The sequence below is a fragment of the Hyla sarda genome, chromosome 3 (assembly GCF_029499605.1).
Source record: "Hyla sarda isolate aHylSar1 chromosome 3, aHylSar1.hap1, whole genome shotgun sequence".
NCBI lineage: Eukaryota > Metazoa > Chordata > Amphibia > Anura > Hylidae > Hyla > Hyla sarda.
In genome coordinates this window covers 400,108,626-400,126,327 of record NC_079191.1, presented here as the reverse complement: position 1 = coordinate 400,126,327, position 17,702 = coordinate 400,108,626, and the positions used below count along the sequence as shown (strand labels likewise).

The 17,702-nt window shown below is 42.1% G+C and overlaps 1 protein-coding gene across 1 annotated transcript in view; it reads left to right on the top strand.

Annotated features, from left to right (window-relative positions):
• The window catches only part of MSH2 (mutS homolog 2), a 145,334-nt gene that overhangs the window by 97,556 nt on the left and 30,076 nt on the right, over positions 1-17,702 (top strand). The window contains exons 9-10 of the mRNA XM_056568081.1: positions 5,991-6,114; positions 8,348-8,498. Coding sequence (XP_056424056.1) covers positions 5,991-6,114; positions 8,348-8,498 — 275 coding nt within the window. The remainder of the gene's footprint in view (positions 1-5,990; positions 6,115-8,347; positions 8,499-17,702) is intronic.

Here is a 17,702-nt window from a genome sequence, read left to right as displayed (position 1 = left end):
AAAAAATTAAAAAAGTCCAAAATTCCTACTTTTTTAATACATTTTATTAAAAAAAAAATTATAAAAAATGTATTAAAAGTTTTTTATATACAAATGTGGTATCAAAAAAAAGTACAGATCATGGCGCAAAAAATGAGCCCCCATACCGCCGCTTATACGGAAAAATAAAAAAGTTATAGGTCATCAAAATAAAGGGATTATAAACGTACTAATTTGGTTAAAAAGTTTGTGATTTTTTTTAAGCGCAACAATAATATAAAAGTATATAATAATGGGTATCATTTTAATCGTATTGACCCTCAGAATAAAGAACACATGTCATTTTTACCAGAAATTGTACGGCGTGAAAACAAAACCTTCCAAAATTAGCAAAATTGCGTTTTTCGTTTTAATTTCCCCACAAAAAGTGTTTTTTGGTTGCGCCATACATTTTATGATATAATGAGTGATGTCATTACAAAGGACAACTGGTCGCGCAAAAAACAAGCCCTCATACTAGTCTGTGGATGAAAATATAAAAGAGTTATGATTTTTAGAAGGCGAGGAGGAAAAAATGAAAACGTAAAAATTAAATTGTCTGAGTCCTTAAGGCCAAAATGGGCTGAGTCCTTAAGGGGTTAAAGGGGTACTCCGCTGCTCAACGTTTGAAACGAACTGTTCCGAACGCTGGAGCCGGTGCCGGGAGCACATGATGTTAGCCCATTTTGGCCTTAAGGACTCAGACTCTTTTATATTTTCATCCACAGACTAGTATGAGGGCTTGTTTTTTGCACGACCAGTTGTCCGTTGTAATGCTATCACTCACTTTACCATAAAATGTATGGCGCAACCAAAAAATACTATTTGTGTGGGGAAATGAAAAAGAAAACCGCAATTTTGCTAATTTTGGAAGGTTTTGTTTTCACGCCATACAATTTACGATAAAATTGTGTTCTTTATTCTTTGGGTCAATACTATTAAAATGATACCCATGATTATATGCTTTTCTGTTACTGTTGCGCTTACTAAAAAAAAAAATCGCAATCTTTTTAACCAAATTAGTATGTTTAAAATCCTTTTATTTTGACCTAAAACTTTTTAATTTTTCCGTATAAGCGGCGGTATGAGGGCTAATTTTTTTGCACCATGATCTGTACTTTTTATTGATACCATATTTGCATATATAAAACTTTTAATCCATTTTTTAATTTTTTGGGGGAATAAAATGTTATAAAAAAGCAGCAATTTTGGCCTTTTTATTTTTTTTTTTTATTTATTTTTTTTAACGTTCAAGCCGTTCACCTTATGTTATCATTATCATTATATTTTAATAGTTTGGATATTTGCGCACGCGTCAATACCAAATATGTTTATAAATAATTTTTATTTTATTGGGGGAGGGGATTTAAAAAAAAAAAAAATATATATATATTTTTTTACTTTTAATTTTACACTGTAATAGTCCCCATATGGCTAATACTGTTCAGTGCTATGCATAGGGCATCCGTGTTATCGGTCATCTTCTGCTCTGGTCTGCTCAATCTCAGACCAGAGCAGAAGACCCGTGGAAGGCAGCGGAAGGGACCTCAGTCTGCCGTTCTGGATGATCGGATCTCCGCGGCAGCGCTGCGGGCGAACCGATCATCCATTCTAGTGACCGCAGCGCGCGATGCCGTGATCTGTATTGATCGCAGCATCTGAGGGGTTAATGGCGGACATCCGCCAGCAGCCGGAACCTGCCGCGCATGACCCGAGCATCGCTCCAATGCTCGCGGTCATGTATTGGACGTAAATGTACGTCCTGGTGCGTTAAATACCACCGCACCAGGATGTACATTTACGTCCTGCGTCAAGGGGTTAACTAGAGGTGACCCTTTTTTCTGAACACCCAAGAATATTCAGCATTTTTTTTAACCCCATGAAACCTGATAGATTTTTTTTTTATATTCCCTTATAGTGACTTCCCATAGGCTTTTATATTTTTTATGTATTTTAGCCAGTGTCCGCAAGATGACTGCTAGAACTTTTGTAACGGAGTTCCAGCGCCGCAGGCTCAGTAACACAGGGGCCGAGTCCAGTTTTATTATCAATAATTCAGAAAGTGTCAGCAGAACTCTGTGGTAGTTTCTTTCAAATGGCACCGCGGGGCTTTGTACTAAATCAGCAGCTGCTCAGCAGATACCACACCTGCCAAGGTGACCTCTCCCCGACACCAGCTTTTATCATAAAGGTGAATGAGGATTAGAGCGGAAATAGAGGCGTAGGGTTATAGAGTTCTACAGAAACACTACAAGATACATTATTATAATTTAAAATACAATGCATTTGGAAAGTTTTCAGACCATTTCACCTTTGCAAATTTTTTTTATGTTGAGGCCTTGTACTAAAAAAAAATAATAATAATAATAAATAAATAAATAAATAAATTCTCCCATCTGAAAACAGAATTTTAGAATTGAATGCAAAAAATATTCGTAAGATCAGTCATCACTGCAACACTCCATTCATCTGGGCTTTATGACAGTGTTACCAATTGTATACAGCAAGTATGGTCCTGTACACAACATATATAATATAGATAGATATATATAATATTATATCCTCTTAGCATAAATACAATATGAATCACCAGCTGACCAACACCAGTGAAAGAGGTGCCTAAAATATAACTTTTATTCCTGTATTTAAAATTTTTAAGCAACAAATATGTGTATAAAGTGCTTGTATTCTGGTTTGAAGTACCAAGAAAAAGAGCTGTTAAGATATAATAAATCCAATTCGAAGTGCTATGTTCACACAAGAGCACATCCCAGATAACTTTGAGCATTATAGTCTAATCAAAATTAATCACTCCCTTAGTCATCCATCTCTGGTGACTAGTTCACCCAACGCGTTTCTGTCGCCTTCTTTAGCGATGTTATCAGGGGAGTATTCAGAACATAGGGGGTTAATAAGAAATTCACAGGGTACAATAACCCTTCTATAGTACATTCATCAGACAGTCACAGATTGCCATTTAGTACATGTAGTGCTGTCAAATGCGCTCTTAATCACAGATAATGTTAAAATGAAAAATAGACCATATGGGTATATCCCTTTTACATGAAGTCCTCAGCCAGCGGGGGTCTGCCCTGTAAAAAATAGAAATAAAAAGAAAAGCAAGTAGTGCAACAATTAAGAATATGTGCCCCCTTCCGGGTTGTTTGTATTTATCCTCAGCACGACGTTGTTCACTCACTTATAAACCCTCCAGCTGGTGTCCCTGCAAAATAAAACTGGTGCAAAGATACTGATATTGTTCATGGGCAAAACAATGTTTTCATCCTATAGATCCACTTACACTCCTTTTGGAGTAGCAAACAGTCCAGATCTCCCCCTCAGGGATCGTTGTATACTTTCAATAACTCTAAATCGAATATTGTTCAATTGCTCTCTATGGAATTCCAACATGTGTCTCGCCACCGGTGTCTCTCTCTGGTTCCGAATATCCCCTACATGCTCGAGAATTCTTTTACGTAACTCCCATATGGTCTTACCCACATAGAAACGGGGGCATGGGTTGATTGTTTAATTTTCAGATTACCACCTCGTGCATCATCTGTGACTTTAGAGGACTTGTCCATATACTCACACGCCTTACAATGGCCGCATTTATAGCAGCCCGAAGGCTGTATATATAGTTACTCAACCAGGTTCGATTCACCATCCTTTCTGGAGTCAGATGACTTCTAACCACTGTGTCACCTATAGACTGCCCTTTACGGTAGGTGACTAATGGCCTGTCACCCACCACATCCACAAGATCTTTATCTAGACTGAGAACATTCCAATGTTTAGTCAGAGATTTTCTAATTTCATCTGCCGCATTATCGAAGGTCCCTATAATGCATAGATAGTTGTCACTGTTTTCCTTTGCACTAGGTCTTAAAAGTGTGTCTCGTGAGTTCTCCAAGGCATGCCTGTATGCCCGTCTCAGTACATAGTCTGGATATCCCCTGCTTCTAAATCTAATCCTTAGATCCTTAGCCTCCTCTTTGAAGACTTGCAGGCTCGAACAGTTCCTTCTCAATCAAAGGTACTGTCCCTTCTGGTTTCCCCCATTTGAGGGACGCAGCATGGCAGCTTCGCCAACCCAGCAAGCTGTTATTGCTGTTTGCTTTCTATATATCGTGGTCTGCAAATCTATGTTTATGACAGAATGGCCAGAAAGAAGCCTCTCCTCATTTATACCATCCCTGAATGTCCTTGACTGGCCCAACCTGAGGGCTTCCCTATGGTCCTCATCCAATGTGAGGATCTGCAGAGAAAAATGGTAGAAAACCCCCAAATCCAGGTGTGCAAACCCTTGTAGCTTCATCCCCAAGTAGTCAGAAAGCTGTAATCACTGCCAAAGGTTCTGTGCAACTAAAAGGGCTATAAAAGTCTACACACCCTTTAAACATGGCAGGTTCTTGTGATGTTTAAAAATTAGACAAAGATAAATGATGCCAGAACTTTTTTCAGCTTTTAATGTGACCGATAACAGGATCAAGTCAATTTCCAAACAAACTGAAATCTTTGGGGGAAAAAAAAACCTGGTTGCATAAGTGTGCACACACTCTTATAACTGAATGTGGCTGTGTTTGGAATTCACCAATTACATTCAAACTTGTGTTGAAGAGGAATATGGAGAAAATTTAGCACAACAAGCCTGGATGTCCCTCCAAAATTGATAAAAAGACCAGAAGAAAACAGGTTGGGGAGGCTTCCGAGAGGCGAACTGTAGGAATTTCTAGCAAGTACTAGCTGTGTGCTACATGTTACAACAATCTCCTGTATTCTTTAAATGAGTGGGCTATGGGGTAGGGTGGCAAGTCTGAAGCCTTTTGGCTCAAAAACATTACTGCCCATCACCCAAAGAACACATACCCACCGTGAAGCATGGTGATGGCAGCATCGTACTTTAGGGCTGTTTTTCTTTAGCTGGAACCCTTAGAGTGGAGGAAATTATGAACCGTTACAAATTTCAGGCTGTTGTGGCAGAAAACCTTCAAACATCCATTAGGAAGCTAAAGATGAAGTTCACCTTTCAGCATGACAGTGACCCAAAGAACAGATCAAAAATTACAAAAACATGTCTTCACCGAAGATGGTTAATGTTTTGGAATGGCCCAGCCAGAGCCCAGATCTTTATCCAACTGGACACCTGTGGGATGATCTGAAGAGGGCCATGCCGTCACACCCCCTCCCATAGACTTGCATTGAGGGGGCGGGGTGTGACATCATGAGGAGGCGGAGCTATGTCACGAGCTCCTGGCTCCAGTTTGTTCCAAATGCTGAGCAGCGGAGTACCCCTTTTAAATGCAAAATGATGGGTGGAAAACTTTTTTATTTTAGCAAACCTAAAACAATTTAAAGGGGTTATCCAGGGAAAACTTTTTTTTTATATATCAACTGGCTCCAGAAAGTTACAGATTTGTAAATTAATTCTATTAAAAAAATCTTAATCCTTTCAGTACATATGAGCTGCTGAAGTTGAGTTGTTCTTTTCTGTCTAAGTGCTCTCTGATGACACGTGTCTTGGGAACTGTCCAGAGTAGAAGCAAATCCCCATAGCAAACCTATTCTACTCTGTGCAGTTCCCGAAACAAGCAGAGATGTCAGCAGAGAGCACTGTTGCCAGACAGAAAATAACAACTCAACTTCAGCAGCTGATATTTATTGGAAGGATTAAGATTTTTAAATAGAAGTAATTTACAAATCTTTTTAACTTTCTGGAGCCAGTTGTTTTTACAAATGGAATATATATATACAACTGCAAGGAGTATATTGCATCTCCTTCTCCTGACTGTGTAATACCAGTAGTTTATGTTAAGTATTATCACATGAAGGGCTGGTGCATTAGGTTTAGAAGTAATAAAGATGGACGCCAAGGCTGCACTTAAATCTAAAATAAACCAATTTCTTCTTTGTTTTGAGTGCTGTTTTATGTAGACTTATTTCTGCTTATTTTCTGGATATTTCTTTCCTAGGTAGAAAATCACGAATTTCTAGTGAAAGCTTCTTTTGATCCCAACTTGACAGAACTGAGAGAGAAGATGGATGAGCTTGAGAAAAACATGCAGTCTGCTCTGAACAGTGCAGCCAGAGAGCTTGGTGAGTGCTATCTGCAAGGAGTCACCCATTACCTCATATCCAGGATCAAAAGAATTTGCTCTTTTTTTTCCCCCCTAGGAGCAAGGCCACTTTTTGCACATGATTGCTAGGATTGCAGCTCCTTTTCCTGCTTATAGGAGAAAAAAAAGTGGACGGAGCAATGCTTGTCCTCGGTGGACGGAGCAATGCTTGTCCTCGGTGGACGGAGCAATGCTTGTCCTCGGTGGACGGAGCAAGGCTTGTCCTCGGTGGACGGAGCAAGGCTTGTCCTCGGTGGACGGAGCAAGGCTTGTCCTCGGTGGACGGAGCAAGGCTTGTCCTCGGTGGACGGAGCAAGGCTTGTCCTCGGTGGACGGAGCAAGGCTTGTCCTCGGTGGACGGAGCAAGGCTTGTCCTCGGTGGACGGAGCAAGGCTTGTCCTCGGTGGATGGAGCCCCGCTTGTCCTCGGTGGATGGAGCCCCGCTTGTCCTCGGTGGACGGAGCCCCGCCTTGTCCTCGGTGGACGGAGCCCCGCCTTGTCCCACCCACACTTCTTGTATTTTATCTCAGCACAGTGACACATAGGCATTTGATGCAGGGACAGACACCTCCGTGTACCGTGTATCATATGGGGACCCTTGTGCCGCCTTAATGCAGTTTTGTAGTTGGCACTACTGCACGACATTTTAGTGTTGCTGATGGCAGTGTTTAAAGTTATAATGACAGCATCAGTGACCAAGCGGATTAGATTAAAGGGTCCATTTTTTAAAGGAGAACTGTAGTGGAATATAACTTATCCCCTATCCGAAGGATGGGGGATAAGTTATAGATAGGGGGGGACCGACCGCTGGGACCGCCGCGATCTCCTGTACGATACCCGTGGCAGTCCGCAGGTAGGGGGCTTCCATCCTTGCATGATGCGGCAGCCGACACGCCCCCTCCAGGTATCCCATAGAGATACATGGAGGGGGCGTGTCTGCCGCGGCTTCCTGCTGGGGATGACACAGCACTTCCTGCGGCCCCGTATAGGAGATCCCGGGGGTCCAAGCTGCCCCCCCCTGCAAGTTGTATTCCACTACTGTACTCCTTTAAATAACATATTTGGCATGACATTTTGCCTTCTGGTGGACAGCACCCTCAATAGATGATTTGTAATAGAAGGCTGGATTCACATCATGTTTTTGCAATACAGGTTTCTATCAGGTTTTTTGTTAAAAACTGTCTCAAAACTGGACCAAAACGTTTACAACTGTGTCCAAAAATTAAACCGTATACGGTTTGAAAACGGATGTACGGTTGCATAGGGTTTTACGTTTTTAACAAAATAAAGTATACGGTTTTAATTTTGTCTTCCCATTTTAATAAAGTTCCCTACGGTTCCCATAGACCTCCATTTAAAAAAAAAAAAAAAAAAAAAACATATACGGCTTCAATACGTTTTTTCACCTGGACAAAAAAACATGGTATACTACGGTTTTGGGTACGGGAAAAAAAAGACAAAACTGTAAAGGATTCAAAACGGACACAACCGGATGCTGCGTTTGACATACGGTTTGCAATGAAAAGTCAATGCATGCGTTTTTTCATACGGTTCCATACGGTTTTTAAATTGAAACCGTATAGGGGAACTGTATTGCAAAAACGTGATGTGAATGCAGCCGAAGAATGTGGCGGGCCATCACCCAACACAACCCCTCCTGCTTGTTACCCTTTAATTAGTGTAAATCTCCCAGCTCGCACGTTGACTTCCCCATCAAGCTTTTTTCACTGCCAGCTGCTCGGTATCTATTCAGCATTCACCACCTATTCAGCTTTAATTACGGATATCAAAGTCAACCGAGTAATGGCAGCTAATAGGATGAATACGTGCACATGCACACCCGCCCGTTCCTGTCAGCTCAGGCATTAACATCGCTTTCTAGACCCTAAAATAACATTCCTCCTTATTGCACTGAGCAAAAATCACGTGTGGCTGTCAATATGAATTCTCAATGAACACTTTATATACTGTCTACCGAGTATTCCTGGGAGACCTGTTATACTGTGCACCGCTCCTGTCACATGATGTTTAATTGGCTGCGTGTACGGGCAACGGAAATGGTTGCTGAACACCTAAAAGTGACATGACAAAAGTATTGGTTATCATTGTGATAATAAGTCTTCATTAACTGGTGATAACAAGCCAGGCCTACTCTGACAGCCGCAAGAACTTTACTAGAGTTTCTTCTTTCCTTTTGTGTTGCCAACGTTTAGGTCTGGATTCTGGAAAAAGCATAAAGTTGGAATCCAACGCGCAGCTCGGTCACTATTTCCGTGTGACCTGCAAGGAGGAAAAGGCTTTGCGGAACAACAAGAAGTTTACTACAATTGATATTCAGAAGAACGGTGTTAGGTTCACAAACAGGTATTGTCTCTAGTGTATATTTTGATGCAGCAATTAATTCGGAGACTTTTAGTGGTAATTCTCGTAACACCTTTCAACACACCTAAATAGTGCTTAAAGTGTACCTGTCGTCAACAAAAACTTTTCATATAATGTAGATATATATATTTGTAATATACATTAAACAGAAGAGAACGTCCAGCACTCGATGTCCGTAGCAATAGTGTTTATTGGCATAAAAACAGATACGTGAACAGGACAGAGCGTAAGCCTACGCGTTTCAGGTAACAAGACCCTTAGTCATGGCATCAATTTGTAATATACATTGGTTAAAAAAAAGTGTATATTTTTGTCCCTGCAGCTATTGCCTGTGTGTCTCTATGAGGAGTCCAAATACAGGAAGTGAGGGTGGACAAGTAGGGCTCTGTGCACTAAGACTCTATAACATGCTCCTGGCTCATACAGCAGGATGATTGACAAGCCAGGAGTCTGCACAGATCCCTGCTTGTCCTACCCTCACTTCCTGTATTTGGACTCCTCATAGAGAGACACAGACAATAGCTGCAGGGACAGCATTTTTTCACCCAAAAATATATACAATTTTTAACCAATGTATATTACAAATATACATATAATGGTATTATCTACATTATATAAAAAGTTTTTGTTGATGACAGGTACACTTTAAATCAGTGGTCTCAAACTGTGGCCCTCCAGGTGTTGCAAAACTTCAGCTCCCATCATGAATGGAGTTTGGGTTGTGTATTCACAGTGATTGACAGCCTTCCCAATATCCATGTGTTTGTACAGCAGTGGTTCAAACTGTGGCCCTCCAGATGTTTCAAAACTTAAATTCCCAGCATGCCCGGACAGCTGGGAGTTGATGTTTTGCAACATCTGGAGGGCCACTGTTTGAGACCATTGGCTTGAATGAAGCATTGGTTTTGTTGCACATTTCACTGTTTGGGTCCACAGTTTGTGCATACGGTTTAGAAATATTTGAAACTGTATGGAACTGTGTACACACATAGTTTAATGCGATTCCCATGAAATAAAATACTAAAAAAAACAAAAAAAAGAAAACCTAGTGAATGTATGCATTTAAAGGAAAACGGTCATCTGTTCACCCACACTAAACCCAATACACTAGGTTATAGTGTGGGTGAACAGGAGACCGATGAGGGGTTAATGGGTTAAATACATACCTGCACTCCGGAGATCTGTCCTTCCATAGAGCGGCATCCATCTTTAGTGAATTGCACGCTGGAGGCAGGCCCACCGGCTCAATTTGAATAGCCATTGCCGCGGGTCATGTTAGCATTGCGCCGACTGAGCGCTCACGTGACCTGTGACAGTGAATATTCAAATTGAGCAAGTGGGCCCGCCTCCGGCACGCAATTCACTAAAGATGGATGCTGATCTTTGGAGAGACAGATCTCCAGAGTGCAGGTATGTATTTAACCCATTAACCCCTCATCGGTCTCCTGTTCACCCACGCTATAACCCAGTGTATTGGGTTTCGTGTGGGTAAACAGATGAGTTTTCCTTTAAAATAGTAGACAAAACCGTGGAAGGACAAGGCTTTTTTTATCTGGCAAAAAAAGACTAAACGGCAACAGTGCCAAGCTGTACAGAACCAGATTCACTTACTTTTTATTTAGTTTTTTTCGGTTTCTCAATGCTGGTCTTTGGATCCTGTTAAAAATGTGGTTTTATACAGGTATAAAAATGTAAATGGTCGCCGTGTACATGAACAAGGCACTGCGACTTATTACCACAACTGAAACCCCTAGCAATATTCTGTCTTCACTGTTGGATAACTGTGACTAGCCAAACATTTCTCTTCATCTACCTAGCTGCTAACCTGCTGTAGTACTAAAAGGGTATTCCAGTTTTTTTTTTTTTTATTGGACTATGCTACAGGGGCTGTAAAGTTAGTGTAGTTCATAACCTAGTGTCTGTACCTGTATTTCATGATGGTCTCGCAATTCTTCTTTGATTTTTGCCCCAATTTATTTTTAGCAGCATACAAAATGACTGTCTCAGATTTTCCAGGTTGCAGTGCGGCCCGAGACATTGCATCACTAATCAGGTGTTCAGAGGGAGTCTGTCTTTGCTTCAATGGGTGGCGCAACAACTGGGTAAAAGGGAGATCATTCTGCAAGAATTGTAGTTTTGTATCAGCTGGAGGCACCCTGGTAATAAAACACTGGTCTGTAGCGTTGAAGGGATTACATGTTTGTTTAAATGAGTGGAGTGGCTCATGTGTGGGAGGGAAAAAAGTGACCTCATACTTACAAACAAGGAATCATGGGATTTGTAGTTTAAGGAAACGAACTCCAACAGGAAATAACCAGTTCACAAAAAGATCGCCTCAGCTTTATGGTAATCTTACAACATAGCCATTTAGCCCTAAGACAAGTGCGGATCCTTCCTAAGCATGTCCATTACTGTCTGCCAGGTAAGTACTAAAATCACCTTATGGTGGATAACCCCTTTAATGTAAGATAGAGACTATGCAATGTATGGTCACTCTGAATCCTCCAGAGATGTAACTAGATGTAGTTTCCAGGAGGGAGGACTAACCACCTCTAAAGACCATATATAATTTCTACAAATCTGATAGCTCTCACTGCCCTTCCCTCTTCCTCGAATTCTGTTGCTCCTTTCCCACACATTATTTGAATATGTGTTGAGGCTGCTCTAATCAGAGTTTTACCTCTGTCTCTCTGACCTGACATTAGCGGGGAGGAAGGACAGTTCTACAGTAATTCATTTACTTCTACTGTGCTGTATTGAAATGAAAGAAGTTGTCAGCCTGCAAGTAAATTATGCCAATAAACAGTATATTTGTGACTATGAACATGTATTTACACACGGAGCTCCACATTGAAGGGGGTAACCTAAGGGATCTCTGGAGGAACACCTAAAATGGCTGAATATCTTCGTAGGCTTTTTTTTTTTATATCCAAGGAAAAACTGCATCTCCATATACAATAGTAGACTGTTGTCCAGTATTAATAGGGTGGTTGTCAGGAACCGGACCGGTATGCGAAATGGATACGGGTAGTGGATCCCCCGTGTCAGTGAGGCGATGATGTGGGCCGCACCAGGGGAACGGAATCTAAGAGGTTACTGGTTTTCACCAGAGCCCGCTGCAAAGCGGGATGGACTTGCTGCGGCAGGTAACCCCCAGGTCGTTCCACCCGATAGCGACTCAACCTCACTGACAGCTGAGACAGGCGCGGTACACAAGGACTAGGCAAGGCGAGGTCAGACGTAGCAGAAGGTCAAGGCAGGCGGCAAGGTTCGTAGTCAGGGGCAACGGCAAGGGGGTTTGGATACACAGGCTTGGGAAACACACAGAAACGCTTTCACAGGGCACAGGGCAACAAGATCCGGCCAGGACAGGAAGGGGGAGTGGGTTTATATACGTTTAAAACTGATTGGGCCAGGCACCAATTAATGGTGCACTGGCCCTTTAAATTTAAGAGAGCCGGTGCGCGCGTGCCCTAGAGAACGGGGCCGTGCGCGCTGGGAGGACACAGCAGACAGGGAGAGGTGAGTGGAACGGGATGCGACCCGCGGGCGGACTTGTGCCTCCATGCGGATCGCATCCCCGCCGGCAGCACTGAAGCAGCGCTCCCGGTCAGAGGGACACGCCGTGAGCGCTCCGGGATGGATGCGGGAACCGGAGCGCTCGACGTTACAGTGGTTTATTTATTTGAGCCATTCATTTGTCACCTGACATCCTCCTCACATTAGATCTCTGCTATCCAACAACTGATATAAAAGGTACCAATAAAATAATCGGAACAGAAGCTGTGAAAATAACCATAATAAAAAAATGCATATCAAAGAGATTTTCAGCATCTTGTGTTCATAGCGTTTTCTCCTCACAGAGTCTCTCGTATCTGAAGTTACACGTTTCAAGTTTTGACAAGTTTCGCATTTTGACAAGTTTCCAGTGTTGATGCACATTTAGATTTCACAAATATCTTAAGAAGTGTCCGTTCTGTACAAAAAGATTCTAAGCCTCACTGAAGGCTTCGCCTCTCAGATGTTAGCACTACTGCATTGGTTGCTTTGTTAGACTTTGTTCTTTTTTGGAAGAGTTATCTAAAATGAGTCATTGTATGAAATTGGAAGCACAAATCAAAAAAGGAAGGCATTTCAGGGTAATACGGCATTTATTCTGCTTTACAAATCCTAACTGGGCTGTTTCCTGCTTCTGATTCATCGGCAGGTCATTTGGTGAGTCACGCCATCAAGCTGACCTGATATTTTGCGCACACATCTCCGAAGGATCACATTTACTGAACAGGTTGTCAAAACTATTTGCTTGGTAGTGGAACAGGAATAGTTCATATATAGCTTCCCAAAGCTATATAGGCTCTAGGAAGTGAAGAGCAATGGCTGGTATTAAGAAATGTGAGTTTGATATCAGAATGTCACATATAGCAGAATGCCTGGAATGTTTCCTCTCTATATAAGAACACACAGATACATTTTGGGAAGTTCTTAATAGGAGTCCTTTATTTGCAACTATGTCAAATAGCTTGGGAGGAGAGCAACTGCAAAGAGCTCTAGAGCAACCAGCTTGTCCATGCATTACTAGGGAAGCCTATGATTTTAATCAGGACATTGCAATGCTTAATTATATCTGAGGAGGCGCTCTTGGTGAATTTTACACCTTCTACCAGGGTCTACGTATTGTAGTTGGTTGAACATGGGCCCCAGCTGCAGGGCTGTGGAGTCTGAGTCGGACGAAATTTTGGGTACCTGGAGTCGGAGTCTGCAAACACTGCACCGACTCAGACTCCTACTAAATTTAGATTGGAATAAAAAAAAAAAAAAGCAAGTTTAAATGTCCGAATTCACAAAAAGTTATAATTAATGAATTCTCTACTTTAAGAATAAAGACCAATGCATGCAATGCCTCACGTAACTGCAAAACAAACACGTTAAGTGACCGTGAAGAAGCATGCTTTTCATATGCTTTACTATATGGTACACAACGCACAATTAGGAGCGTCAATACTTATACTTTCCATAGTGTTGTGTTCTGCTGTTACCGGGAACCCATGGGTAACCTAGCCTCTCACTGATAAGGGATTAAGTAAATATGTTTTTTGCAGGACTAGAGACACTTGTATAAGTGAAGGGAATGGAGGGTCAATAGTTCAAGACTGAAGCTGTAAACCATTGGAAAAAACTGCTGCCATTCAGCTAAGGCTATAAAAACTTGTAAACTCGATTGTTAGCTTAAAGGGGTACTCCGCACCTAGACATCTTTTGGATAGGGGATAAGATGTCAGATCACCAGGATCCTGCTGCTGGGGACCCCCGGGATTGCCGCTGCGGCACCGTACTATCATTACTGCACAGAGCGAGTTCGCTCTGTGCGTAATGATGGGCGATACAGGGGCTGGAGCATTGTTACGTCATGGCTCTGCCCCTCGTGATGTCACGGCCAGCCCCCTCAATACAAGTCTATGGGAGGAGGCGTGGCGGTCGTCACGCCCCCTGCCATAGACTTGCATTAAGGGGGTGGGCCATGATGTCACGAGGGGCGGATCCTTGACGCCACGCTGCTCCGTCCTCTGTACCGTTCTGTATCCGTCCCCCGAACTCGCTCTGTGTAGTAATGAAAGCGCGGTGCCGCTGCGGCGATCCCGGGGGTCCCCAGCAGCGGGACCCCGGCGATCTGACATCTTATCCCCTATCCTTTGGATAGGGGATAAGATGTCTAGGGGAGGAGTACCCCTTTAAAATTTAAACATGACTATTAGAGATGAGCGAACTTACAGTATATTCGATTCCTCACGAACTTCTCAGCTCGGCGGTTGCTGACTTTTCCTGCATAAATTAGTTCAGCTTTCCGGTGCTCTGGTGGGCTGGAAAAGGTGGATACAGTCCTAGGAAAGAGTCTCCTTGGACTGTATCCACCTTTTCCAGCCCACGGGAGCACCGGAAAGCTGAACTAATTTATGCAGGAAAAGTCAGCAACCGCCGAGCCAAGAAGTTCGTGACAAATCGAATTTACTGTAAGTTCGCTCATCTCTAATGACTATGGGATTCTACTAGGGAAATCATGTTTTATAATAAATGCCCCTTCCTTGATCCTCCCACTGCCCTATCTTCAGCAGCAGATCAGCACACAAACTGTTCAATACAGTAGACTGTTGGCTTCCCAGCCAGTAGTCCGGTGGTAATGTCAGGTATGTTGCCTTTCTTTCCTTCAAGCAATGTATAAAATACATTTGCATATTAATACAGAGGAGTCTGAGTCGGAAGTACAGAAAACTCCGGAGTCGGAACATTTATCTACCGACTCCACAGCCCTGCCCAGCAGTGCTAATTGCACAGCTTAAGACTGCTCTATAATTTCCTTCATGCTGCTGGCTAGGTTCCACCCACTAGCTCAGGCTCAACAGAAATTACAGATCTTACAGAGGAGGAAAACTAATTATAAATGTAAGATGCAAGTCATAGAATAGCCAGAAATATTGTTGTTTCTTATGTGTACACATGACCGCTTACCTTGAAAAATTAGGCGGCAGTGCATTTCAGAGCGGACTCCTCAGAAAGCATGAACATGTTCATTCTTTTGGCGGAGTCTGGGATCTGGAATTACCGCACTGAAATTCTGTTGTGGGACTGGTTCAGCAAAATCCCATTGAAAACATATTTTCTTTTAACATTATGTGTAGTGTGAATAGGCTCTTATGCTTTAATAATATTAAAGTCTCTCTTTTACAGGACTGAAAAAAGTAATACTTCCCAGGCTTGTGTTTGGTTTTGAGTTTGTGTCTATGATTTCTGTGTCTATATTTGCCCATCTTGAATAATTCTTAATTTTGATCTGTTATGGACAGAAATGTTGGTCTCTGTCTAAGATCCATTTGTTGGAAGATTTTGCTCTCTATACCATACATTTAACCATCTTTTTTTCAAAATCCTTTATCCTTGCATGTTGTTTGTTCTCTTGAGTCCTTGTTCTACATTTTTTCGCCATCGATTCATAGGAATTTGGGTAATTTAAAATAAAATATTAAAAACAGTACTTACCCCAGTGTGAAAATTGTTGTCTTTCCATGTAACCCTTAATGTTTTCATAATTCAACATGGTCCTGATGTTGTCTATTGACCCTGGACTTTTTTGGTCTTTGATTTCTAGACGTAGTAAACTCCATACTCTGTATGCATATAAAGCTCCTGCAGATTTAGTTATTACTTGTAGATTACAAGGGTTTATAACTATATAAGGATAACTTATATGTTCTATGAGGATTTCATAGGTAAGTTTGTCCAAGTGGGATCTGTTGGGGTTTAATTTCTGGTACTCAACTAGGCAACTTGGACGCTCCTCATTTGAGTGCAGGTGTCTATTACCACCTTCTGTGCCTACCCTGCAGCTTAACTTCTGCCCATTCATTCCTCACAAACCAGCTCCTGATATCAAGATGGGTGGTGGTATTTTAATAGGTATTCAACTTCAGAACACCTTGAATTTTCCTATTGATACTCCATTGATTTTTATTTTTTTTTTTGTTCCCGATTCTGACTACAGCTTTGTTCATGACGTCACCATGACTTGTCCATTGGAAACTACACTTGGTACTGTGGTACTTACTACTTCTGGTCCTGACTTCTACAAAGGATGACTATGCAGCTGCTCCTTTGGCTTGCACTACTTACCTGCTATCCTAGTGATGACTTCTGCTTCTTTTCCTGATCAATGCTTTCTCCACATACCATACATTATTCTAGGGGTCTTCCTGCAGCCAAGTTCACACCTTTTTGCAGGGGTTAAAGGTGAAAACCAGTAGATTCTTAGACCCCTCACTAGCCTTTAGCCATCTACTAGCCATACATGTTGTTTTTTCCATGCAAAAAAAATGTCCCTTCTTTCTCTCTTTTTCCAGTTTGAGTTAAATATGTTATGGAATATCAGTAGAAAGGCAAATTCAGTCAAAGCGTAGTAATACATAGAAGTGTTGTGTGTCTTAAAACATATATATAATATATACATATAATATTCACATCCATTAAGCCCTTCTTATTGGATTCATTGACACAGTTCATATTTTGCCATAGAGAAGTCATTCAATTGGATTTAGCTTATAGCGCCTCTGTCTGGTGATGCCGAATATCAATTTGTAAACTCAATCTTATTGTGGCAATAACTGCTGAGCTTTGGATCTTAAAGGGGTATTCCGCCCCTAGACATCTTATCCCCCATCTAACGGTTAGGGGGTAAGATGTCTGATCATGGGGTCCCGCCGCTGGAGACCTCTCGATCTCCCTGCTGCACCCGGCATTTTAGAGCGTCGGGTGTAGCACCGGAGGCTTGTGATGTCACAGCCACGCCCCCTCAATGCAAGTCTATGGGAGGGGGCATGACGGCTATCACGCTTCCTCCCATAGACTTGCATTGAGGAGGTGTGGCCGTGACGTCATGAACCTCTGCCCCCTATCGCCAGTCTTCAGACACGGAGCAAAGTTCGCTCTGTGCATCGGATGTTTGGGGTGCCGCAGCAGAGATCGCAGGGGTCCCCAGTGGCGGGAACCCCACGATCAGACATCTTTTCCCATATCCTTTGGATAGGGGATAAGATGTCTAGGGGCGGAGTACCCCTTTAAGGAATATTCATTAACTTAGACACTACATTTATGAAAGCCTAGAAGTGACTAGTCCATAAATACACCTAGGTAACCCATCAATGCTAAAGCTACTATTAAACTGTATTTAATTTTGGAGGGTTCAGAGGATTCGGATCCTGAACACATTCCTAAAAGCTTTATTTGCTCATCAATGGCAATGAATTGTCTCCAGACAGCTGGCTGTTCCTTCTCATTGCTTGCAACAATTTCCGAGCGAGTCCATTATAATAGTAGGGATTAGCTATGGAGTGGAGGATGGTGAACAGATAAGGCTATATAATGTATACGTTTATTTGACACTTCTGGTTACACATAAAACAAGGCAGATAGTTATAAATGGTGTAAATGGTTGATTAATGTATCTCTTCAGAAGGTTATTTCACTCCAAATGAGCGTGAATGGAGGATGGTCTTATTATTCCCAAGCGTAGCGCAACCACCTGCTCAGACCATGCTTGCTTTGTTCAGATGCCAGGTGCTCTGTGTATTACCAAGCCCTTCTTGTGTTATCTCAATAGTTATTTACACAATATGTTCACAAGGCAGAAATGAGATGGTG